Below are 21,972 nucleotides of genomic sequence, written 5' to 3' on the forward strand. Positions count from 1 at the left end.
TTTTCTTTATCAACTGTGTCACTGCCTTGATTGTTCCGTCAATCACTATCAGGCATCTTGTTCGGCTGAATTCCTTCCGTGTGACGGTGACGAATTGCAAATGGAGAGTGGTCAGTGTTCAGGGAGGAAGTGCTAAAAGTCATTCAGTTTTGATTTGGACGAGTGAGAAATGGCAGAAATTTTTCCAGTCTTGATCATCCTGCTGTTCACAGTAAGTTCAAGGGATCATCTGAGAAATCTATCCCAAAAGAAAAATCAAAAATTCCATCCCAAAAGGTAACTCTGGTGAGGAATTGGCATATGGGTGATATCACCACATTTGAAACAAATTCCTGCGATGAACGCAAAACAGAAGGAATTATCTGCTACAGTTGCAGTGTCGTTGCAGTCTGCATATTGATCCAGCAGCAATGGCATACAATCCCAATTGAGGAATGTGACACTCTAGGTGGATTCTACTGCAATGTTAATGCTGGAAAGTGTTCAAATGCTTCTGGACCGTGCAATCCTATCGGATATGAGAGGAACTTTGTGTGCACTTCAACGGGAATTTTCCCTGATCCCTACGATTGTCAGGTCTATCATATGTGTTATCAAAGTGGCAACAGCTTTGGGGCAATTAATGTGGAGTGTGGGGGAAATAGTGCCTATTCCGTGGCTACTGGGGACTGCTCCATCACAATCGATCATCATGTTTGTCGGGAGCATCAGTTTCGGTGTGAAAATGTGGGTGATCGAGCTGCATGGCCGGGAAATCCAAATATTTTCTATGTGTGCAAGGCAGAAGTTCAGGAAGATGGCCGAAGAGTTCTCTATCCAGCACTCTATCGATGTGGCCCTTCTGAGCACTTTATCAACAGAGAATGTCGTCTAACTGATAGTGAGACTCATCCTACACTACCACCAGACAATGAATGTGTAACTCCGGGAATTTTTGTTAATCCCACCGACTGCACATCCTACCTCTTGTGCGATCATGAACTTGATTTGCATGTAATTCACTGTCCAGAAGACTCATTCTTCAATCCTGAAATTCTTGCGTGTCAGCGAGGAAATTGCACAAATTAGAGAAATGCCAGTGAAACATTTCTTTTGTGCAGAAAAAAAGTATTCCAAATTTTGCTAAATGTGGTTTTGATTGAATTATTTGCTAAATGTATATATGACACAAAGATTAATAAAATTAATCAAGTGAAGACGTCAGCAAGAATAAATAAATTTTTTACAAAAAAAATTTATTATAAAGTTTCTCATATGTTTCTCTGATGTTGCAAACACTTAAATTAATTTTTGGAAAATTGTTCGTTGTTTTTTGATCTTTTTGATCCTTTTGGTCCATATAAGGGTAAAACAGAACGGGTACCCGACTAATTTAAAATCTCTTCCAAATAGATTTTTTATTAAAACCTATCAATATGAGTGGATTTTCGATTCATTTGCATCCAAAAAAATCAAATAATTAATATTATGACATAGACAAAATGTAAAATGGACAGACCAGCCTAGATCGGTTTATTGTAGTTGAGATTCTTAACGTAAGCCTTCGAGTTGGCATGCAAATTTGATTTGTTCCTGAAGCTGACCAAAGGATGACTTAGGGTAAGTGTGGCAAATTCCGGCCAGCTTGCAATTTCGGCCACCTTTTTTTGTACCTCGAATTTCCATGAACTTTTAGATTTTACGTACTCTAGAGATTATACAATGCAAAAGAATAACAAAAAATGTAGCTTCGACAAACGAGATGACATGAAAAAGATATTGGAAGAATCCCAAAGGACAAGGAACTTTGAGAATGAAGGTGGCCGAAATAGGGCACCAAAGCTATGTCGACATTTTTATTCATTTTAAAATGTATTAAGAATGATTATAGAGTAAATAAAGACGATAAACTCTTTACAAGATTCCAAGCAACACTCTTTAAGAAGAAAGAATAAAAAAATCAATTTGAATTTAAAATTATTACATTTCAAACTTGAGACTTTGACGCTTACATGCAACTATGCCGAAATTTGGCACACTTACCCATGGCTAAGCCTTAGGTTTGAATATCTCCCGAAGGGGCAACTCACAAACTAACACTAGGGACACCAAGGGGTAACTCATCTCCATTTTTTCTGACAAGGGTTTCTGGTTTCTCGGGTTTCGCGATGCAGAGTGGGTTTCTTCGGGTTTCGCGATGGAGAAATTGGGTTTCTCGGGTTTCGCGATGTAATTCTTGGGTTTCTCAGGTTTCTCCGGTTTCGCGATGCAAATATTGGATTTCTCAGGTTTGCAAAAATTGAGTTTCGTGATTTTTATGATCCCATTCTTGGGTTTCTCGGGTTTCGCGATGCAATTCTTGGGTTTCTCGGGTTTCGCGATGCAAAAAGTGGGTTTCTCGGGTTTCGCGAAGCGTTTCCGGACAATTGACGAGGGTTTTTCAATATGAGTTACACCTTGAGGGACACTCTTGAGAGAAAATGGCACCACTTCGGGAGAAATTGGTGCTAACAATATATAGAAATACAGTTGGACCTCGATAGAGTCAACCCCCGATAGAATCAATCTCCAATAGAGTCAACAGCTATTTTTTTTACTCTACGGACTCCGATAGAGTCAACTTGGACCCACATTGACTCCGATAGAGTCAACTTTTCCTTTATTATTGAACTAATATTGTATGACATTTTCGAAATTAAAATCAGTGTTTTGGTGTATCAATGTAACGTTTTTAACACAAGAAAAACAATATTATGATAAAATTCATATATTAATCGTGTAATCAATTTTCGACAAAATAATTTTCTTTTCGTGATTTAAAGCGTTTTGACCGATTGAAAGTTCTCTTGTCTTTTCTCTCTTGTCTTAAAATTTTTTGATTAAGCCCTATGATCCCGTATGACGTGTTTTCCTGTAATTACAAAAAAAAACGATTTTGGTGGTGAAGGGGAGGAGTTGGGAGGAAATTAGGGACATAATAAAAATCTCCAGGTGCATAATAATAATAATTTTTTAGGACAAGAAAATGAGAAAAATTGATTTTATTGCTCTTTTTGTTAAGTTTAGAGCCATGGTCTATGGTATATGGCCTATAGTTATGTCATAATGAAAAGAACAGTTATCAATCTCTTCTTTCATAAGTTTAAAATAAATTCTATTAATAACGTTAATTTCATCAGAATTTTCAACAATTAAATATCTACCGGATCTCTTCTAAAAAAAAGTGAAAAAAGAAATCTTTAAGATACCATTCCCTTATCTTAACATTGTGGATAGACCTCAATATTATCACATGTATAATAATTTTCACTTAAGATACTCACTAATAATTAAAATATTCTGTAAAATCATTCCTTAATCTCCAACTTTTAGAATTTATGGGTTAATTAAATAAAATATTCTACTATCGTGTTATAGGAGAATGGTCAAAACTGTATGGGCGCTGGTCCCGGAATCGCCACAAACGAGAGTGGGCGCATTTTGTAGGTACTGATATAGGATTAAAAAATTGCCGGAACCCATGACGATAAACTCTGAGAGTCCTTGTAAAAAAGCGTTTATCCTTCCGAAATATCGCTGTTTTGACAAAAAATTGCTCAAGAACGACTAAAGTGATCTTGATGAAATTCGATATAGGATCATTGTATTACTTAAACTTTTTATTCATGCATACCACCCCCTCCTCCGACCCTCCATTCTTGTAGCCCCCATACAAAATGAGGCCATTTTATCTTACGACTTTTTTCTGAGAAGAGGTACAATGCTAAAATACGGCATGCGAACAAGGCTTAAAGAAAACTTTTTAACCATACATACCAAACCCTTCTTCCATCATTCCTTCTGGTAGCCCCCATACAAAATGAGAGCATTTTAACTTATAATTCCTTTTTGAGACGAGGTAAAAAGCTGAAATTCGACATGGGAACAAAGCTTAAGGAAGACTCTTTAACTCGCATACCACCCCAACACCCACTTGTCTGATAGTGACAAATATAGAAAGAATTCCTTCTCACAAATTGTTATTAATCCACTGAATTGCATATTAGTACAACTTCTGTAGACAATAAATCGAGAAGCAACTCTGAAACCTTGATTACAATATCAAAAATATACCACTAATGCCAATTAAATTATACAATGAGGATATGTTTCTATCTTTCACGTACCAACACAGATCTTAATGAGGCGAAAAATGAAATATAAAAAATTTGGAAAATGATTATTATTAACGTTATTACTTATTCTTTTTTTTTCATTCAATCAAGCTCGATCAAAAAGTTCTACGAGAGGATTGTTGAAAATACCTCTTCTCAGAAAGGAGTTATAAAGTAAAATGTTCTCATTTTGTATGGGGGCTATCAGAATAGAAAGTGGGGGAGGGGGTGGCGCATGCATTGATAAAAAGTTTAAGTAATACACTGATCCTATACCGAATTTCATCAAGGTCGCTTTAGCAGTTCTTGCGTAATTTTTTGTCAAAATATTGATTTATCGGAAGGATTGAGGCTTTTTTACAAGGACTCCCAGCGTTTATCGTCCTGGGTCTCGAGAATTTTTTTAATCTTATACCAGTATCTGCAAAATGCGCCTACTCTCATCTATGAATAAAGATGAATCGATGCCCATATATACTTTTGACCATTCTTCCTTCTAAGAAATAGTTTTTATGCTCTAGAATTTTTCCTCGATGGTTTAGAACATTGGTCCCAGAATAAAAGTTGTTACCTATACCAATGTTACCTATACCTATTGAAATAGGTCCCGTTTGTGGCGATTCCGGGACCGGATTTGACCATTCTCCTTTATCAATTATCTAGTACAAACATAAAATAATACTCCTTTATATCAAAATTTCACATTTTAATTGATTTTTTTCGGACTCCGATAGAGTCACCGAATCCAATGGAGCAGGCTTGGAAATAATTAGTTGACTCTATCGAGGTGCCACTGTATACTGAAAATACCGAATTCCTAAGTAATTGTTTTTCGTCCTATAGAAATCTTTATTTTCGAATGTAATGCACGCTTGCATCTACTTCACCCTTCCTTAGGATCTCACCTAAATAAGGCAGAGGCAGACTGATAAAAGGAAATTCTGATGAATAAGAATCATTTAGTACTAATAATCTAATCTCCTAATCGATTACTTCCCAATAAATTCCGCTCTGATAGTGAATTTGAGGCATATAGAGCAATCCAATTTTCGAACTTTATCAGTTTTTTGGAGAATTTAGAAGAGTTAAGTGCCCAAAATGATGAAAGTATTGTCAATTTTAATCTTGGTAAGTATTCCTTGTCTTTCAAAATTATTTACTTAGATTTAAATTAAAAGTATGATTTTTAGGGAACTTTAGTGGGAAGCATTCATGCTCAAGCATCTTTCTCCTCCCTGCAAAGTCGAGTAACTTCATTGGCTCAAAATGCTGAAAGAGAGGTGGAGAGGATTCATCAGGATGCGTCGGGATTCATTGTGAGGTCAATTAATGATGTCCTTGGGCAAGCTTATGATTCCGAGGGAGAATCTGTGGATGAAGTGATGGTATCTGCTTGCAATTTGAACGTAGTCAATCTGCTGAGGGGTGATATGAAGGAGATTGATGATGCTATTGTTAGGCTAAATGTGAAAGTTGTGGAATTCAAGACAATCATTTTCCGGGCTATTGATGGAAAATCGCTGCTGTGGGAGCCTGAGAATATCCAGCAGGAGGTAGATATGGCCATAACTGAAGCCAATGGTGTTCTGCAAGATGAGATATTCAGTGTCATAAGGCAAATTGCCACCTTCAAGGCTGACACATACAACCTGATAAAGAACCATCGAAAGTGTATCGCAAACTCTCAAGTGATAATGCGCTGATAATAGAAAATGAGGAATGAATTATCTTCTGACCAGTTTTTTTTTACTGTTTTCTTGGGCTGTATTTTTACAAATTTCTGTTTATCCATTACAAATGTCCAAGTAACAATTTGTAGAAGGGGTAGATTTTTTCTCTTCATTGTAATTTCTATACTCAATAAAAAGTAAATATAATAATATATAAAATAATTGTTTTGATTACACAACATCTTCTTTTCTCCTTTACACATTCGGACACGATAATAATTTTTTATTTAATTCACTGTAAAATTTATAGTTTTTTTTTTCATTTAAATTTGTTTCCTTATATAATGAAGGTACACATTTCTATCAATAAACTCCACATTCGTCTCTCTCTCTTTCTCTCTCTCTCTTTAACTCAATTGTTTATCCATCTTTTTTTTTAAGAAAAAAAAAACACTTCTGTTGGTTTTTTTTTTTAATCATGATAATTCTATTCGAACTTTGTTAATTTTGTTGATGTAATTTTTGAAAAATTAAGATTAAATTAGACTTTTTTGATTTGTTTTTTGTTTTTTTTTCCTTTCTGAGAATAATTGACGAAAAAGAAGACACATTTGTTTAAGAATCATTTAGAGAAACAAAAAATAATAATCTTTTAAAATGGCACAAAAAAAAATCTGCACACATTGTCTTGTCCAATTCAATCCATTCCACAATTACTATTTATTTTATACACCACAAGGATGGCAACAGAGAGTGCTCAAGCGATTATCTTTAGTAAGTTTGGTTGGTTGGTTTTTTTTTTTTGGAGGAAATTACATATATTTTCGCGAATCATCATAGTTACTTTTTTTTTGTTAACACACAACGTTATATCCTTTCACATTATCTTACAAATATCTAAGATCCTAATATCTCCTAATATTTTTTTTATTCATAGTTTATCTGCTGTATGTTTTTTGCCACCATCTATTTGATTATAAAACACTTGTTTTTCGATTCTGAAGTATCGTTTTTGTTTTTTTAGACATTTATTATATATTTTTTTTATTTCTTAGGGGGATGTTTTGACTGGAAAAGGTTGTTTTTTTTAGATATTGAATTCATTGCAACAACTAAGATTAAATTTTACAAGTAAATTGTGTTTTATTTTCTGTATTTTGTTTTTTTTATATATATATAATTAATAGTATAAAAAAGAAATCACATTATTCTTATATATAATATATACTCGAAATAATTTGTTTTGTGAGGAAGATTCTCTGCCAGAAAAAAAATTAACACGAATATTTCTTTCATTTTTTTTGATAACGTCTCTCTCTCTCTCTCTTTCTTTCTCTCTTTCTCGGCCAAATCACTCTGTGTCCATTAGATTTTCACAAAAAGAAAAAATAAAAGGAACACAACGAGAATTTAAAGAAGAAAAAAAATGGGGTGAAGGGGGAGCAGATATACAGAAATCACTAACACTCTCCACTAGTTTGTCGTTGATCCTCTTTAATTGCTGTCGTTGTTGGCACAATGACATTCTGTCCGTAGACAGGGTACTTGAGTGTGGTCAGGAGGGAGTCATTGTGCTCCTCGAGTGAATTGTGAGCATAATGCAGCACCAGAGCTTTTAGTGTGCTGTAGACATTGTAGGGCTCAGCAAAGCCATAGCCCCGGTCTGTCTGGTAGATGATACAGTGATTAGGTACCCCATTGTTTGAGATAGACAGGGCGTAGTGACCAGCGCTGCGCGGACGTATGAGAAAGGTGCCCGTTTGGGTGCCAGTTAGCAATTGCTCAGCTTCCAAACGATTGCAATTGGGCAAGAACCACGTTGATTCGTCATAATGGGTCATTTGAATGTTATTCAGATTCGCCCACGACCGAAGGCCATCCTCCATTATCTGATTAATATGTTCGTGTGTTAGACCATGATGAAGGAGCCATCTGAAAAGTAAATTTTTTTTTATTCGTCTTACATCTTCTTTGCAGCATATTTCGCAAAAAAGTCTTTACATAGATACAGATTCATTTTTCTCCAATACCAAGGACTCAAATGATTCATGAATAACTAATAAATAATAGACTTTTACAAGCTGTTTTTATTTATATGTAATTTCTACAAATCAGCTGATCGATAATTTTTCTATTCAAGTCAATCAGCAAATTTATAGTCATTTCGTCATGATCACAGCTATTGTTATCATGCAGTTCAGTCATTTTTCTCAGAGCGAGTTTATATTCATAAAGCGGTCTTCAGACTAGAGGTTTAGCCTAGTTCCCGTAAGTCCCAAAATCCTGAATAACGTGCAATTTAATTGTTTTTTGAGAGCCTAATAAGTTATTTATCTTTAATAATTCAATCCTAATTTAAATTTTCCTAAAAAATCATGATTAATGAGAAATTAGAGCAGTTAACCCTTTAACGACGAGACATTTTTTACGGACTGAAAATCAACAATAAAAATTAAACTAATGGCCTCTACACATTGAAAGCAATTTTCGTCAAAAATTGCATTTTTGAAGAAAATCGTCAACACTGCACAGTAAAAACGAGATGAAATTGGCAGGTTGAATTCCATTATTTGAATTGAACTAGTTCAAATTTCGAATTACAAACCACTAAAAAAAATCAACTTTCAATTGAAAAGGAATCATTTAGATTGCAAAACAAGTAAAATTAAACTCTCGGTAATGGCCTACGTACAATAAATAGTAGTAATAATTACTATAATAGTAATAAAATGAAGCAACAAAATGGCATAAACTTAATTCAACTGACTGATTGAAAATTGCCACGATTATCGCGTGTAATAGAATCAATTCAATTTTCGTAATAATTTTTCAATCGATTATCGCAGCAAAAAGTTCAACTTTCAACTAATTTCGTTTGGACTCATTCTTCTTCTTTTTATATTTTGTGTAATTTCAGTACAATTATTGAAGGTAAATTCAACTTAGTTTGCTTTTCAACTACGAAAATTCAACTTGTTTCCATTTCAACTTTGCTTACTACGATAATCGTTGCAAATTTACTACAATTATCAATGCTCTCCCATTACACGCGATAATCGTAGTAATTATTTTTTACTGTGTGGGTGTAGATGGAAACGTCAAAATTCTGTCAAAAATACAATTTTTGACGAAAACTGTTGCAAATGTGTAGAGGCCTTAAAAAACGTAATCAAAGATAAGTCTTGCATTTAAAGTTGGAAAATCCAACAGAGTCTGATTCGGTGTATTTTGTGCTTCTATGAACGATAGGGACAAAAATAGCCCAAAAATTTCAGTAATTTTTCTAACAATACCAATAAATAATATTTTTTGCTTTAGGGCAGAATCACATTGACAGTAAAATGCTTACCGTATTTCGTTAATTTACGCATTTACAATGCAATTCTTACGCAAATTTCTCATTACCGTATTACCCTATCTTATACTCGATGGCACTAGGTGAAAATAATATAAGATAATTGAAGAAATAAAACGAAAATGCGATAAACGGTGAGCAAAAAAACATTGTACGATTAATTTTTCTTACAGTTTTCTTTGCTCACTGTTTATCGAATTTTCGTTTTATTTCTCCAATTTTCTTATATTATTTTTACCTAGTGCCATCGAGTATGAGATAAGGTAATACGGTAATGGAAAATTTGCATAAGAATTGCAATAAAAATGCGTAATTTAACGAAATACTGTGAGTCTACGGAAAGCATTTTATTGTCAATGTGATTCTGCCCTTAGTCATAAACGATCCAGATAGCGAAGCGCCCAGATTAGCACACTTGACTATAGTAAATTTTTAAGTTCAAAAATGACGAATTTTTAAATTCTCATAGGGGGAAGTGGGGCACCTTTGAAATTGAGATTTTTCTTCTATGTTTAAATGGAACTGAGCCATATCATAATGTAATTTAGCTTCTCAATCTGTTTGTGCACCTAAATTATATCGAGGCTCAATTTTATTTAAAAATAGATGAAAAATGCATATTTCAAAGGTACCCCACTTTCAAAGGTGCCCCACTTCCCCCTAATGAAAATTAATTTTAATTATTTTTTATGCTTTTAATTTTTTTATGCAAAACTGTTTTGGAAAAAGAAACTACAACACTCAAACATAACATTTTTCATTAAAGTGAAAATTATCATTCATTGGTATTGTCAGAAAAATTACTTAAATTTTTAGGCTATTTTTTGTTCCTATCTATTTACGAATTTGTTTATCGGTTTCATTTTTATTGCTGATTTTCGGTCCGCGAAAACTGTCTCGTCGTTAAAGGGTTAAGTAGCACTCTTCGGAAAACGATCCAGTTATCCCACTTCACTATACCTACTAAAATTCGTTTCCTTGACCAAAATATCTAAAAGTGTCTCGGATGGTATGTTGTACGCGCTAATAGAAAATGGACCGGGGTGTATGTACAAAAACTGGAGTTGGCTTCACCAATTTTTCTCCTATGTTTAAGTGAAACTGAGCCATAATCATAATATAATTAAGCTTCTCAAGCTTCTCACGATAAGGCTCAATTTTATATAAAAATATGTGAAAAATCCCAATTTCAAAGGTGCTCTACTTCCCCCTACTCTGGAAATTGGTAATATTGACTACAAAATGATTAAGATAAGATAAGATTTTGCCAGGGGTCAGTTCTCCATTTCGGATATTCCGATGCATCCAGGCCATCAATTGGGCCTCTTATGCTTCCCCACTCCTATTCTATCTTATCCCCCGATACGGGTAGCCGCTCTATATCACAGCTCTGTGGGCTATCAGTGCCGCTGCTATATCACAGCATCCCTTCTCGGTGTGTGTTTGGGATCAGTGACAGCGAATATTTGTATCGACTGATGTACCACTTTCAAGCCGAAACTCGTTCTCGTACCAGCCTCTATTGTTTAGGCGGTTCACTTTTTTACCAATATGCACCATTGACATTACTATTCATACATTCGCTGGACGAATTCAAAGCCGATATGGCATGAGAAATCTTTTTCTGCTGCTGCTCAGCTTTGAACCTCAGACCTCGCAGTCATAGAGCTACTACTCTATCCACTGACCCACTCGAGGCCCTACAAAATGATTAATCCTTCTTCTACTTCAAACCACAGACTTCATGAGTAGGAAATATTTATTTTAAAGCGGGTTAGAAAATGAATTTCCATTAAATGATTCACAGTTACTATAAGTTAAAACAGCTTCTCACGAGCTTTTTCCCTATTCAAAAATTGTCGAAGTGACTGCTGCTGGGGGCTTGTTTTTAGACTTTTACAAATATTCAATAGATTACCAAATCAAGTAATTTTTTTGTAGACGAACTTTGTGATTAGAATAATGCTAAACAAGCTAAATTTACTATCTGAGTACGCTTTAATCCGTAAGACAGTAAGACATTACGGATTTTGAGATTAAAGAAAGGAGGAATAATGATAAAAGGAAATAAATCCGAATCATCAGTTTAATTATGTAGAAATATTAGGATTTAAAATTGCTCGAATGCGTTTTCATTTTCTCTTATTTTTTTTTTACAGGGAGTAGTGGGGTACCTTTGAATTGTGTTGCCTGTGAAATATGTGTTTTCTTCTCCTATTTTTAAACAAAACTGTACTTTGCCATGATATAATTTAGTTCGACACAAATTGTGATGCTAAATTGCTTTATGATAAGCTACAATTCCTTTTAAAATTGCCAATTTCAAATGTACCCCCAATTTAAATGTGCCACATTTTCTCCTAGCGCTTTCCATTTTTCTCATTATCAGACACAAAATTTTCCACTTTACCGCCACAATTGTAACCCTTATCAGTCACTGTCTAATTAGTACGAAAAATAGTTTTTTTTACGAAATATTGAAGGAAAACTCATAATATACTGTGACACAATCTTCAGACCTAAGGTTTAATAAAGTTCCCAATTGACTTAAATTAGTGGTTTTATACTATATTATAGTATACTACTAATTTAAGACAATTGGGAACTTTATTAAACCTTAGGTCTGAAGATTGTGTCACAGTAATATGGCTAAACTGGTTAAACCTTAAGTTTGAAGACCGTTTATAACGGAGGCAGCCAAAATCCCGAAAGCTAAAATCCTGAAAGCCAAAATCCTGAATGTTCAAAATCCTGAAAGGGATGAAATTATATGGAGCATAATGTGTAGAATAGATTCCCAAGACACAGAAGATTTCCCTTTGCCTCCAGCAAAAGCGGGTGCAATCGTGGGAGTAGCTATTACACTTTCAGAATTCGGAATTTTGGCTTTCAGGATTTTGGCCCATTCGGAATTTTGAACAAGACCCGTTTATAAACATATTGATGATTTATGTTTAAACGGAAATTTTGAATAGGGGAATTTATAGCTTACTATAATGGTTTTTCAAGGTCAAAGTTTAAAGGTTCTAAAGAGCGCCTTTCTCAACCGAATGCTTTCATTTTGAGCTCGTTGGCAAAGTCTTGGAATTTCTAACGAGTCTAAACCGATTTTAGTTGGTTATGAACCTGTAATAAACCGATAAGTAATTTTGATTCAGATAATTCGGGGGGATCTTTTGAGTGTCCAAATCACGAGTTTGAGCATTTCGCATAGCATGAGATACTTCTTCCACCACTTTCTCAACGATTATAGCTTAAAATTTCAACATTTTTAAAGGAATTATAGTAAGGTGGGGTAACTGGATCGTTTTCCGAAGAGTGCTACTTAAACGCTTGTTTTTGGACTGATGAAATTCTTTTTTACTTCTTCTAAATCCATAGAATTATTCACTGTTTCATTCAGAAACATAATATAAAAAAATTATCAAAAATATTAAAGAAAATTTATAAAATAATGATAATACTGAAATAAGTCAGCATGCACTAACTGGGTCGCCTTTTCGCTAATTCACTTTTAATTAAACCTTTTGATTTAAAACACTTTTTTTCACAAGGAAAAAACAAAAAATGTTTTCAATCAACCAGCTGTCATTAGCGAAAATATCGCTGCCAGAAAATTTTTACACTCACTTATTTAATGGATAAAAATATTATTTTTGCTTTTTCTCAAAGTTCTCAAAAAAAAATTCTTTCTTCGCGATAATCTCAAAAACACTTTGAATAGAAGAATCCTACTAACTGGGGCCTCCGTCGCGAGTTACGATTAGAGCAGAAGAAGCTGTTGTTTAAAATATATTACTGATATCATTGAGCAGGTCTTTCTGCAAATGTTTCAGAACTTCAGGAAGATTGAATGAAAACTTGAAGATAGGGGTCGGCATGAGAAGGATTTGTGATCAGGAGCAGGAATATTGACAGCTCTTTCTGCTCCATTCGCAACGAAGCTTCTAGTTACAAATTCAATTCTCTGGATAGTTTCTGGGGAAATGTGGAGGTATTTTTCTTCAAAAATAATTTTTTTTCTTTCAAGGGTTTTTGAAATAGGGTAAATGTCTTAATTCAAAACCATTTCCAGACGCTTTAACTTTGACAGAAGATTCAACACATTAAGTTCATATGTTTTCTGAAGAGAATTACAAAAATTTGCTCCTTGACTTTTCTAAAATGTTAATGTTTAGTTAAAATTCTTTAGATATAATTTGAAAACTTCTTAAATACAAGAAAAATGCACAAGTATAAAATGCTGCTATTGGAAACAAATTAATCCAAATGGAGACAATGGAAATTTCTAATTGGAGACAAAGAGTGTAAGTGAAACCAAGACGAAAGGCTTCCAAAACCTTGTTGAGTTGCTCTTGAGTGCAGGATTTGTACTTATTCCTGGTCTTTTCTCCTTTCTCATTTAAAACAATAAGAAAATCTCTCCAACAAAATCATATTTCCGGGGTTTCTTATTGAAGCATTTGCAGACACTTCAGAAAAACCCTTTTTGTTCATGAAATAGGTAATTATTTCATTTGACAACTTCACTTACCGTTAACAATAAAGATTAGCACTTAATTTAACTAAAATTAGCCAGGAATATGACATAAATGTTAAACAAAACGAATAAACAACAGTCACCTCATTGTTTTTTTCATTGGAAAACATGGTCGATCGATGAAAAATTCAATGGTGAAAAGGTACACTTAATTTTTCTGAGAAATTAACAAATTAAAATTTGTGAATATTAATGGATTTTCGCTTTATTTGGAGCAAAATTAACTAAATAATGAAACTGTGGTATAGAAAATATATAAATATAATAATTTAGTACTGTATTTTTCGTGAAAACAATGACGTTTCCATTTGGAGTAGCGAAAAATTTCCATTTGGAGCAGGTTTTGAATTAGCTTAATTTACCCTAATTCTTGATGCAATTAGCTCCAATGCGTAGACACCATTAACTCCAAAACCTATTTTTGCAAGGAATGTGTGACTTAAGACTAGTTAAGTCAGATCCATTAAAGGAATATGCGGAAAAATATGAAGTAATGCAATCCAGAATGTGTGCGAAGCCGGAAAGACTTTCTGTAGGAAGCTTTTTAGTTTATTAACCAATAATGTTTTTTTTTTATATATAGCAAAGTTCTAAACCAGTTTAAACCCGGTTATGAATCTAAGACCGGCTTCAGACTAGAGGTTTAGTCCAGTTCCCGAATGTCTCAAAATCTTAAATTGCGAGCAATTTTATTGCTTTTTGAAAGCCTATTAGGTCATTTGTCCTTAATAATCCAATCCTAAGTTAATTTTTTCCAAAAATTCGCAATTGATAAAAAAAATAGAGTAGTTAAGCCATATAACTAAACCTTAGGTCTGAAGCATGTATAAAACTCAACAAAATAAAAACAGAGGTGAATTTAACAATTTCTTTTGAATGACTGACGTTCTTGAATGTAGATTGAAATGTATATTTTATTTTTCATACATCACATTTAATAGGTACTAAAAACCTCGTTTTTCTATTGCTATACCCAGTTTTTCTTCAATTATCTTTATTGCCAATAAAAGATTTACCAAAAATATAAAATCCTAAAATTGCATTACGTGGACAATCAAAGTTTTAAATTTTTTTTTGTTTTTCTACAGCCTTTATTACCTCTATAAATTTATTAATTGTGATTGCCCCCTTTAAAAACAATTTAAAGCGTTGTCAGAGGATGAATAGGAAAATTTTTGTGTAATAAAATTTAGTTTAAAATTAGAGGAAGGACAAAGAAAGTAATTTCAAAACTTACCCGTGGAGTTTCTCCTTTTGTCGGGACAAATTGAGCACTTCAGGCTTGAGGTAATTGATATCGCGTTCAAATGCTTGAAATTCCTTATTTTGCATTGCAATATCATTCTCAAGTTTTTCCTTGCTCTCACTGAGTGCACCGAGTCGCTGATTGAGAATGTCGTAGTTTTCATTGAGACTCTTTATCTCATGCGGTTGCGCTTGTGTTTTCAGCTTCTCCTGCAGCTTTATCTGATCCTCAAACATGGATATCGCCTCGTGGAATGCCTCAAGTGCTTGTCGCTTAAAATCTATCTCAATCTCCATTCGCTGATACGAATCGTGCATCTCATTGTAATTTTGTGACTTCTTCAGGTATTTTTCGTGCACTTCCAAAAATTGCTCTACCAATTTGTTCACATCACTCTCATTTGCCACTCCCGTTGTATCTTCTTCCTGATTGTACCTCGAGATAGGATACATGAGCTTGATGTCAAGCACATTGTTGTACTGCTTGAGAGACTCCTTGCGAAAGTAATTGACCAATTCTACCACAGATGGAAATGTATATGGCTCCGTAAAGCCATATTTTCCATTTCTATGGCCGATTTTTACCAACTTATCACTGCCATCCTTGCGAATGGTGAGCGTATACTCGCCCTTCTGGCTCGAGGCATCACGTATCAAGAATGACCCATCCGGCATATCCTTTAACCTATCCTTCACCTCATCTCGCGTAATTTTGCCCCAGTACCACTCGGCATTCGCCAGTGCTACACTGGCCCCCGTAAAATCCCCACTGGGTCCCTTTTCGCTGCCCGAGTGGCTCTTTTGAGGGACAGCGGGGGGATCTGTGGGCACAGTCACCCCGTAGTAATCATCTGAGGCAGATGAAGAGGTTGACGGTGGCGGGGCAGGGCCCACTGAGGGCGCCGTGAGGGTGGATCGCGAATTAAGTCGCGGCGGAAGGGCTGGTCTATCACAGCTGGGGTTGTCCTTGAAGGCGTGCGATGGGTCCATTTTTCTCTGGAGGACTCAGCGAACCTAAAACCCCGATTTTTTTTTTAATTCATTCATTCATTCATTTTCAACCGCTTATCCCTATTGGGGTCGCGGGTTTTTTTTTTTTTTTTTTTTTTAATTCCTTATTCAAATTTTCAAACAGGAAATCATTCAAATATCATTCAATCTTCAAGGATGGTCAAATTTCTATGTGATAAAGTACTTTGTCCTTGGGATGAGAATTTTACTTTAAGCTTTTCTAGTATGTCACAGCTATTGCAAGTGATTGAGAAAAAATCGGACAATGGCACACAAGGACATCGAGGAAAGCATTGCAGTTTTCTGTAAATTCTTTGTATGCAATAAGTCTATAATTCTTTGTATTACCGATATTTTTTATCGAACATACGTTTTAAGGGTCGTTTAAGTTAAATTTTTGACATTGAATTCTTTCTAACATTTTTTTGTTTAAATAGTGTAACTGGCTTAGAACAGATTTTGTCACGTAGAATTCAAATCGGGAAAGAAATTGAAGGAAATTATTATCAAAATTGACGTAATGTCAAAAATTGTTGTAGAATAAATTAAGCAAATTAAGCAAACAATACTAGGGGAAACTGGGGCACCACCAAACAGGGGTACCACCAAACATTGCGATTTTTTAAATAGGTATAAGATTTCAGAGAATGAAACTTACATGAAATCATAGATACTATAGGGATGCTTGTCCAGAGAAAGAATGATCCACATAGTTCAAGTAGTTTAGAAATAAGAATCTTTTTTCGCAAAATTGTGAGATTTTGATAATTTTAGTCATTTATATATCTACCTGGAAAATAAAACTGAAATAAGTTACATCAAATTTCACTACACCAGTACTTTCCTACATGTTTTGGGATAATATTTATGTATCTACTAAAGAAATTAATGTTCACATTTTTTTAAAAGAATATAAAATTCATCACAAAACAGAGTTTGGGGCACCAACAAACCGGCAAATTTCTCACAATTGCAGATGTCGCGAGCGTAGCTTGAATGCCAAAATTTTTCCTCTTATCTTTCTTACTCTTCATCTCCCTCTTTGTTCGATTACAGAAATTTATATCCATTCATGGGATTTTCATTCAAGACTCGGAAGAAATATAGTTTCAAGAACCCAATTTTGCATTAAATGATTCTTAATGATTCTTAAATGATTTTAATCAAGGACTAACGAATGATTTCTCGATTTTATTACAAATAATCAGAAGAACGCGCAAAATTTGAACTTTAGGTAAAATGTTTGCCACGATTTTAGTGGCGCTGCTTTCCAGTCAGAAGTCGAATGTTATCAAAATGATGAAAAATCCATTGAAAAATATGTTCGGTGTGCAGTGCTTTAATTTTTTGCTATTTTGGTCACTCATTCTAAAATTTGCAGTGCTTTTTTGAGAATTATTTACATTTTCAATACCTTCTTTATAATTAAGAGTTGTGGTGAATGCCCAAAATAACTTCAATTAATGAGAAAAGAGGTGTTTTTTGGTGCCCCAGAAAGTGTTTGCTGGTACCCCGGGTGGTTGGAAAAAAGCGAAAAATGCATGGTGACACAATTTTCCTTTTTACGGAAAATTGAAGTGTTTTACATCATCCTTGTATACATTAATGAGCAGCCTATACCTAAGACTATAACATGGGGTAAGCAACATTTTTCTAAAATTCACAATATTCTTAAGAAATTCAGTCAAAATCGCATCTTTCAAAAGTGTTTGGTGGTACCCCAGTTTCCCCTATCTCTCTCTCTTGTTTTACGTTTTGGCTGTCAGACTCAATCAGGTCCATATAGCCATTTCGCTCACTCTTATTTACATACGAGTTCCATCTGTTTTCTTTTTATCCCATATGTTTGTTCCTCTCATCTCTCCCTATCATTTTTCTTTTTGCTCCATCACAAATCCTTTTTTGCTCCCTTATCTTTCATCATAATTCCAATTTTGCGTTCAGTTTGTAGCTTTTAAGGACGGTGAAAAACTGTTTTCCAATTATTCACCGGACCCGCTTCGATCAAGGATCGAACCGAGGGCCTCTGTGTCACAAAGCCAACACTTTGCCCATTGAGCTACCGAGACCCCTTAGCAAACAATACCAAATCTGGATTCGGATTAATCATTTTGGATCGTTTAATCGTTTTTGAGGCGAAGTTGTTATGACAACTTCTAGCATTTTTAGGCGACTTTTCGACGTTGGCTATATGGACCCGAGTGAGTCCGACAGCCTTACATAAAATAGAAGAAGAAAAAGAAGACTTTTTGACTTCGTAATTCGTGTCAATCAGGGTCGAATGAAAATCTCTTCGACAGAGAAACCCCTATTGACACTTTTGTCAAAATGTTGAAATTTATTTAATGCATCCATTAAAATCTAAGTAATATAACATTTTTTCATTAATCTGCGTTTTTCGATAAGGATAAGTGTTTGAATTTCGTATTCCAAATGGTACAGAGTAGGGTGTCAATAAGTCCTGACATGAGTTCGTAAAGTGTCAATAGGTGTTCCTTTCACCCTATATTCCTGAATATATGAAAAAATTAGGCTTTCATGGTCATGCAGTAAATTTAATTTTCTGTTAAAAAAAGGATGTTTATGCTAAAGCTAAATCTTATACGAAGTTAAGTTTGATGATAAATTAAAGTAGACTACTAACGAGTTTTTCCTAAAAAGAGGAAAAAAGTAAATGAAGAACCAAATAATCGTAGAATGTCGTTAAGGTTTAACTTCATTTAACATTTTGCTCTCTTATGACCTCTACAAACTAGAGAAATTTATGTTCATATTGAAGCAAATTCCCTACACTTGTGTAGGAAAAGCTCTTCAATACGGACATAAATTTCTCTAGTGTGTAAAGGCCATTTACAGCAGCTTAATTTCAAATAAGTGGTTCCTATATATGTACAGAACTTAACATTCTGTTAAATGAAATTTTTGATTTATAGACATGCTCATCGAGAGCTTGGTATACTTATTATCGTAAAATTAAGCTGAATAAAAAAATATAAATTTTATTTCGTAAATTTCTATTTGACAAATTCTATGAAGTTTTACTTGTATAAACACTTTATGAAATTATCAAATTTTTTTATGTGAAAATCTAGGAGAGTTAAAAACGATCCATATTGAAACGAATATTGAAGAAATTGCCTACACACTAGACAAATTTTCTTCAATAATGCAAAATTATATCTATATATTTTAGTAATGTGTAGGCGATTTTCATCAATTTAAGTTATTGATTGCGAATATTGATAAAAATTTTTCCTAGTGTATAGACAGCTTTATGGCCTCTACACATTGGGAGAAATTTTTGTCAAAAATAGCTTTTTTGAAGGAAATTCCCTGCAGCGTTGTAGGGGGAAACGTCAAATTTCTGTCAAAAACGCAATTTTTGACGAAAATTGCTCCCAATGTGTAGACGCCTTTAGGCAAAAGTAAATAATGTTACATTTTAAAAATAAGAAGTTCTGATTTTAAGGGTTGTGGTGAAAGTTCTAACGGAAAGATAGAACTCATTCAATGAACAATTAATCAGATTTCTTTTTCAATGTCATATTTATAGTAAATTTTAATTTTATATCTATTAATTTTTTCAATCTTTTTCCGGAGCATTTAAACGATTTAAACAATAATTTTATCTACTCAAAAACTATTTTTTTCAATTATTTTATCAACATTTTCGAATTCTTCGTGTATTCTGATTTTGCTCTATATTATTTTGTGGCTAATAGTTTCTTTTAATTAAATATTTATGTAGAAAAATTTAGGGTTGAATGAACACCTCTTCGACAGGGAACCCCTATTGACACTTTTGTCAAAATGTTGAAATTTATTAAATGTATCTAATAAAATGTAAGTAATATGGCATTTTTTCATTAATTTACGTTTTTCGATAATGGTATATTTAGGGTGTCAATAGGTCCTTACACGAGTTCTTAAAGTGTCAATAGGTGTTCCTTTCACCCTATAACACTTTCATCGCAAAATTCACGAAGAAATTAAATGCTTATAAATGATATCTAAAATTTCCAACATCTCACAGTGAAAACACCTAAAATAAGCCTAGTTAATAAGGTCTTAAATGACTATATTCCTTAACACCAAACGCGCTCGGTCAAATGATAGAACGCGGTAATGGCCTCTAGTAGAAATTTCTTTAAAATATGACTTTTTAAAGAAAATTTCCCCTATCCTTGTAGGCAGAAACATCAGATTTTTTTAAATTAATTTTTAACGATAATTGTTTCTAGTGTGTAGACACCGGGAGGATACCAATGATACTCAACAAACTTTTCTTGGAATATGTATAGGAAAAAATTAAAATGTAAACACTGAAAAATATATTACAACTATATTTTAAGAAATTCATAAAGTTTGATAGTAACTTTTTAACATTTAAATATGTGTAAATTTTAAAAAGGTTTTAAACCGGCCAATTTGACCGGGTCTTGGTAAGCTTAGTGTTAAATTTAGAAACCTCTCAAGTTTTTCTCAACGTTGTTTAGCCTCGAGCGGTAGATATTATTTACTGAATTAATTTATTACTTAGGCTATTTCAGTTGAATTCTAGTATGAAATAGGAAAGAAATCTCATACGCAAGAGCTTTTTAGTAAGCATTTTTTTCTAGACTCCGCTAGTAGTGTGAGTTGTCTTTGACATCACAATATGATCATCTTCAGTGGTAATTTTCACGCAATTTTTCTACAGGATGTTTAAGATTCATTTCAGAATTAGGGTGCTAATACAAAATAATTATTTTAATGAAAGAGGATAGAAGAGAGAGCCACAATCCCCCCAACCCTATCCCTCAAAATGTTGTGAATTATTTTCAGATTAAAAATTTGTAAACTTTAGGTTTAGGACTTTAAGTTAAATTTGTTTTAAAATAATTGTGAGCTAAAGTTGCTGCATTTTTTTTAATGATCCTATACGTCCTAGATATCCTGTCCCTTTATTCCTAATACTTTTTTTTAATATTTCAATAAACACTATTAATTTTTATTTCATCTCTTTAAATATGTATTAGAATGATTTGGCCGGGTAAAAAAAAATGATTCCACTTTCTGACCTTCATGGCAGATTTCTGCGACTGTGCTTCAATCCCAGTCTCTTCAAAAACGGTCATTATCGATTTTCAGACTTTTCAGAGAGTTTTCTAAAAAACTAATAAATTTCTAAATTTTAACTTGTATCACTAATCTCTATCAGTGCCAAAGTCTACAGAGAGAATCCCTACAACCACAAGTATAAAATGTCTTTTTTTCGCCCGGACGGCAAATGAGGTTTTTCATCCATTATCTTCTTTGTCTCTTGATGTGTGGAAATTTTCTCACACAACCAATTACCGGCATTAACCCCTCGAAAATCTAGTATGGAGCCCCATTTAGAACTCCTATCGTGAGGATTTTTCTGTATCAATGTCCCCATTTGAAGGAGATTTGGGCGATAGAGGAAAAAAAAGAAAAGAAATGGAAAGTTTTCTTGACAATCGCAAGAAGGCTCCTGCAAAACCGGTATTTGGCTGCCATTGACGTTGTCGTCAAGGGAATTTTCACGCACTTTTCCACACCGTAAACTTAATATTTCGGCCAATTACCATTTCCATCATATTCTCCAGCTACTTGGCTCCATTTCAGAACACTTTTCCAGCACTTTTTCACCACAATTTTCACACAAAAGGGCAATTTTTCTATTCAGAACACTCGCAGCTCATAAACATTTTGCGGGGTACCTGATGAGCAAAGACAAACAGCGCCGTGGGTAGATGATCTGAGAAATACACTTGGCCTAATTATCAACAAAAAATCGCATTTCCTTGGTATTTTCTTGACTTTTCACGAGGATTTTCCAGCAAATTCCTTGTTGATTGAATACTAATTGAAATAAAATTGATAGCTTTGCTACAGGATGTACAATCTCCATAGAAATTAATAGAATGAAAAAAATCAAGTTGCATTTCCCGTTTTGGTCACGATAATGAGAATAAAGTCACAGCTATTGCAAATGGAGTTGAAATTTTTAATTAT

General features: G+C 33.8%; 3 protein-coding genes across 3 annotated transcripts; 2 read left to right on the forward strand and 1 right to left on the reverse strand.

The window, feature by feature from the left end:
• Window positions 1-45: 45 nt before the first annotated feature.
• LOC129803251 (uncharacterized) lies at window positions 46-1,234 on the forward strand. The gene is made up of 2 exons (XM_055849701.1): window positions 46-211; window positions 277-1,234. The coding sequence occupies exons 1-2, from the start codon at window positions 170-172 to the stop codon at window positions 1,066-1,068; spliced, it is 834 nt and encodes a 277-aa protein (XP_055705676.1). The 5' UTR covers window positions 46-169; the 3' UTR covers window positions 1,069-1,234.
• Window positions 1,235-4,972: 3,738 nt separating this feature from the next.
• LOC129803276 (uncharacterized) lies at window positions 4,973-6,240 on the forward strand. Its single transcript, XM_055849727.1, has 2 exons — window positions 4,973-5,261; window positions 5,324-6,240. The coding sequence occupies exons 1-2, from the start codon at window positions 5,232-5,234 to the stop codon at window positions 5,834-5,836; spliced, it is 543 nt and encodes a 180-aa protein (XP_055705702.1). The 5' UTR covers window positions 4,973-5,231; the 3' UTR covers window positions 5,837-6,240.
• LOC129803225 (phosphatidylinositol 3-kinase regulatory subunit gamma) lies at window positions 5,858-21,922 on the reverse strand. Its single transcript, XM_055849671.1, has 3 exons — window positions 21,543-21,922; window positions 14,936-15,957; window positions 5,858-7,735 (listed from the first exon to the last, which is right to left on the reverse strand). Exons 2-3 carry the CDS (start codon window positions 15,931-15,933, stop codon window positions 7,264-7,266), a joined length of 1,470 nt encoding a protein of 489 aa, XP_055705646.1. The 5' UTR covers window positions 15,934-15,957; window positions 21,543-21,922; the 3' UTR covers window positions 5,858-7,263.
• Window positions 21,923-21,972: the final 50 nt, after the last annotated feature.

The sequence above is a fragment of the Phlebotomus papatasi genome, chromosome 2 (assembly GCF_024763615.1).
Source record: "Phlebotomus papatasi isolate M1 chromosome 2, Ppap_2.1, whole genome shotgun sequence".
Classification (NCBI taxonomy): Eukaryota; Metazoa; Arthropoda; class Insecta; order Diptera; family Psychodidae; genus Phlebotomus; species Phlebotomus papatasi.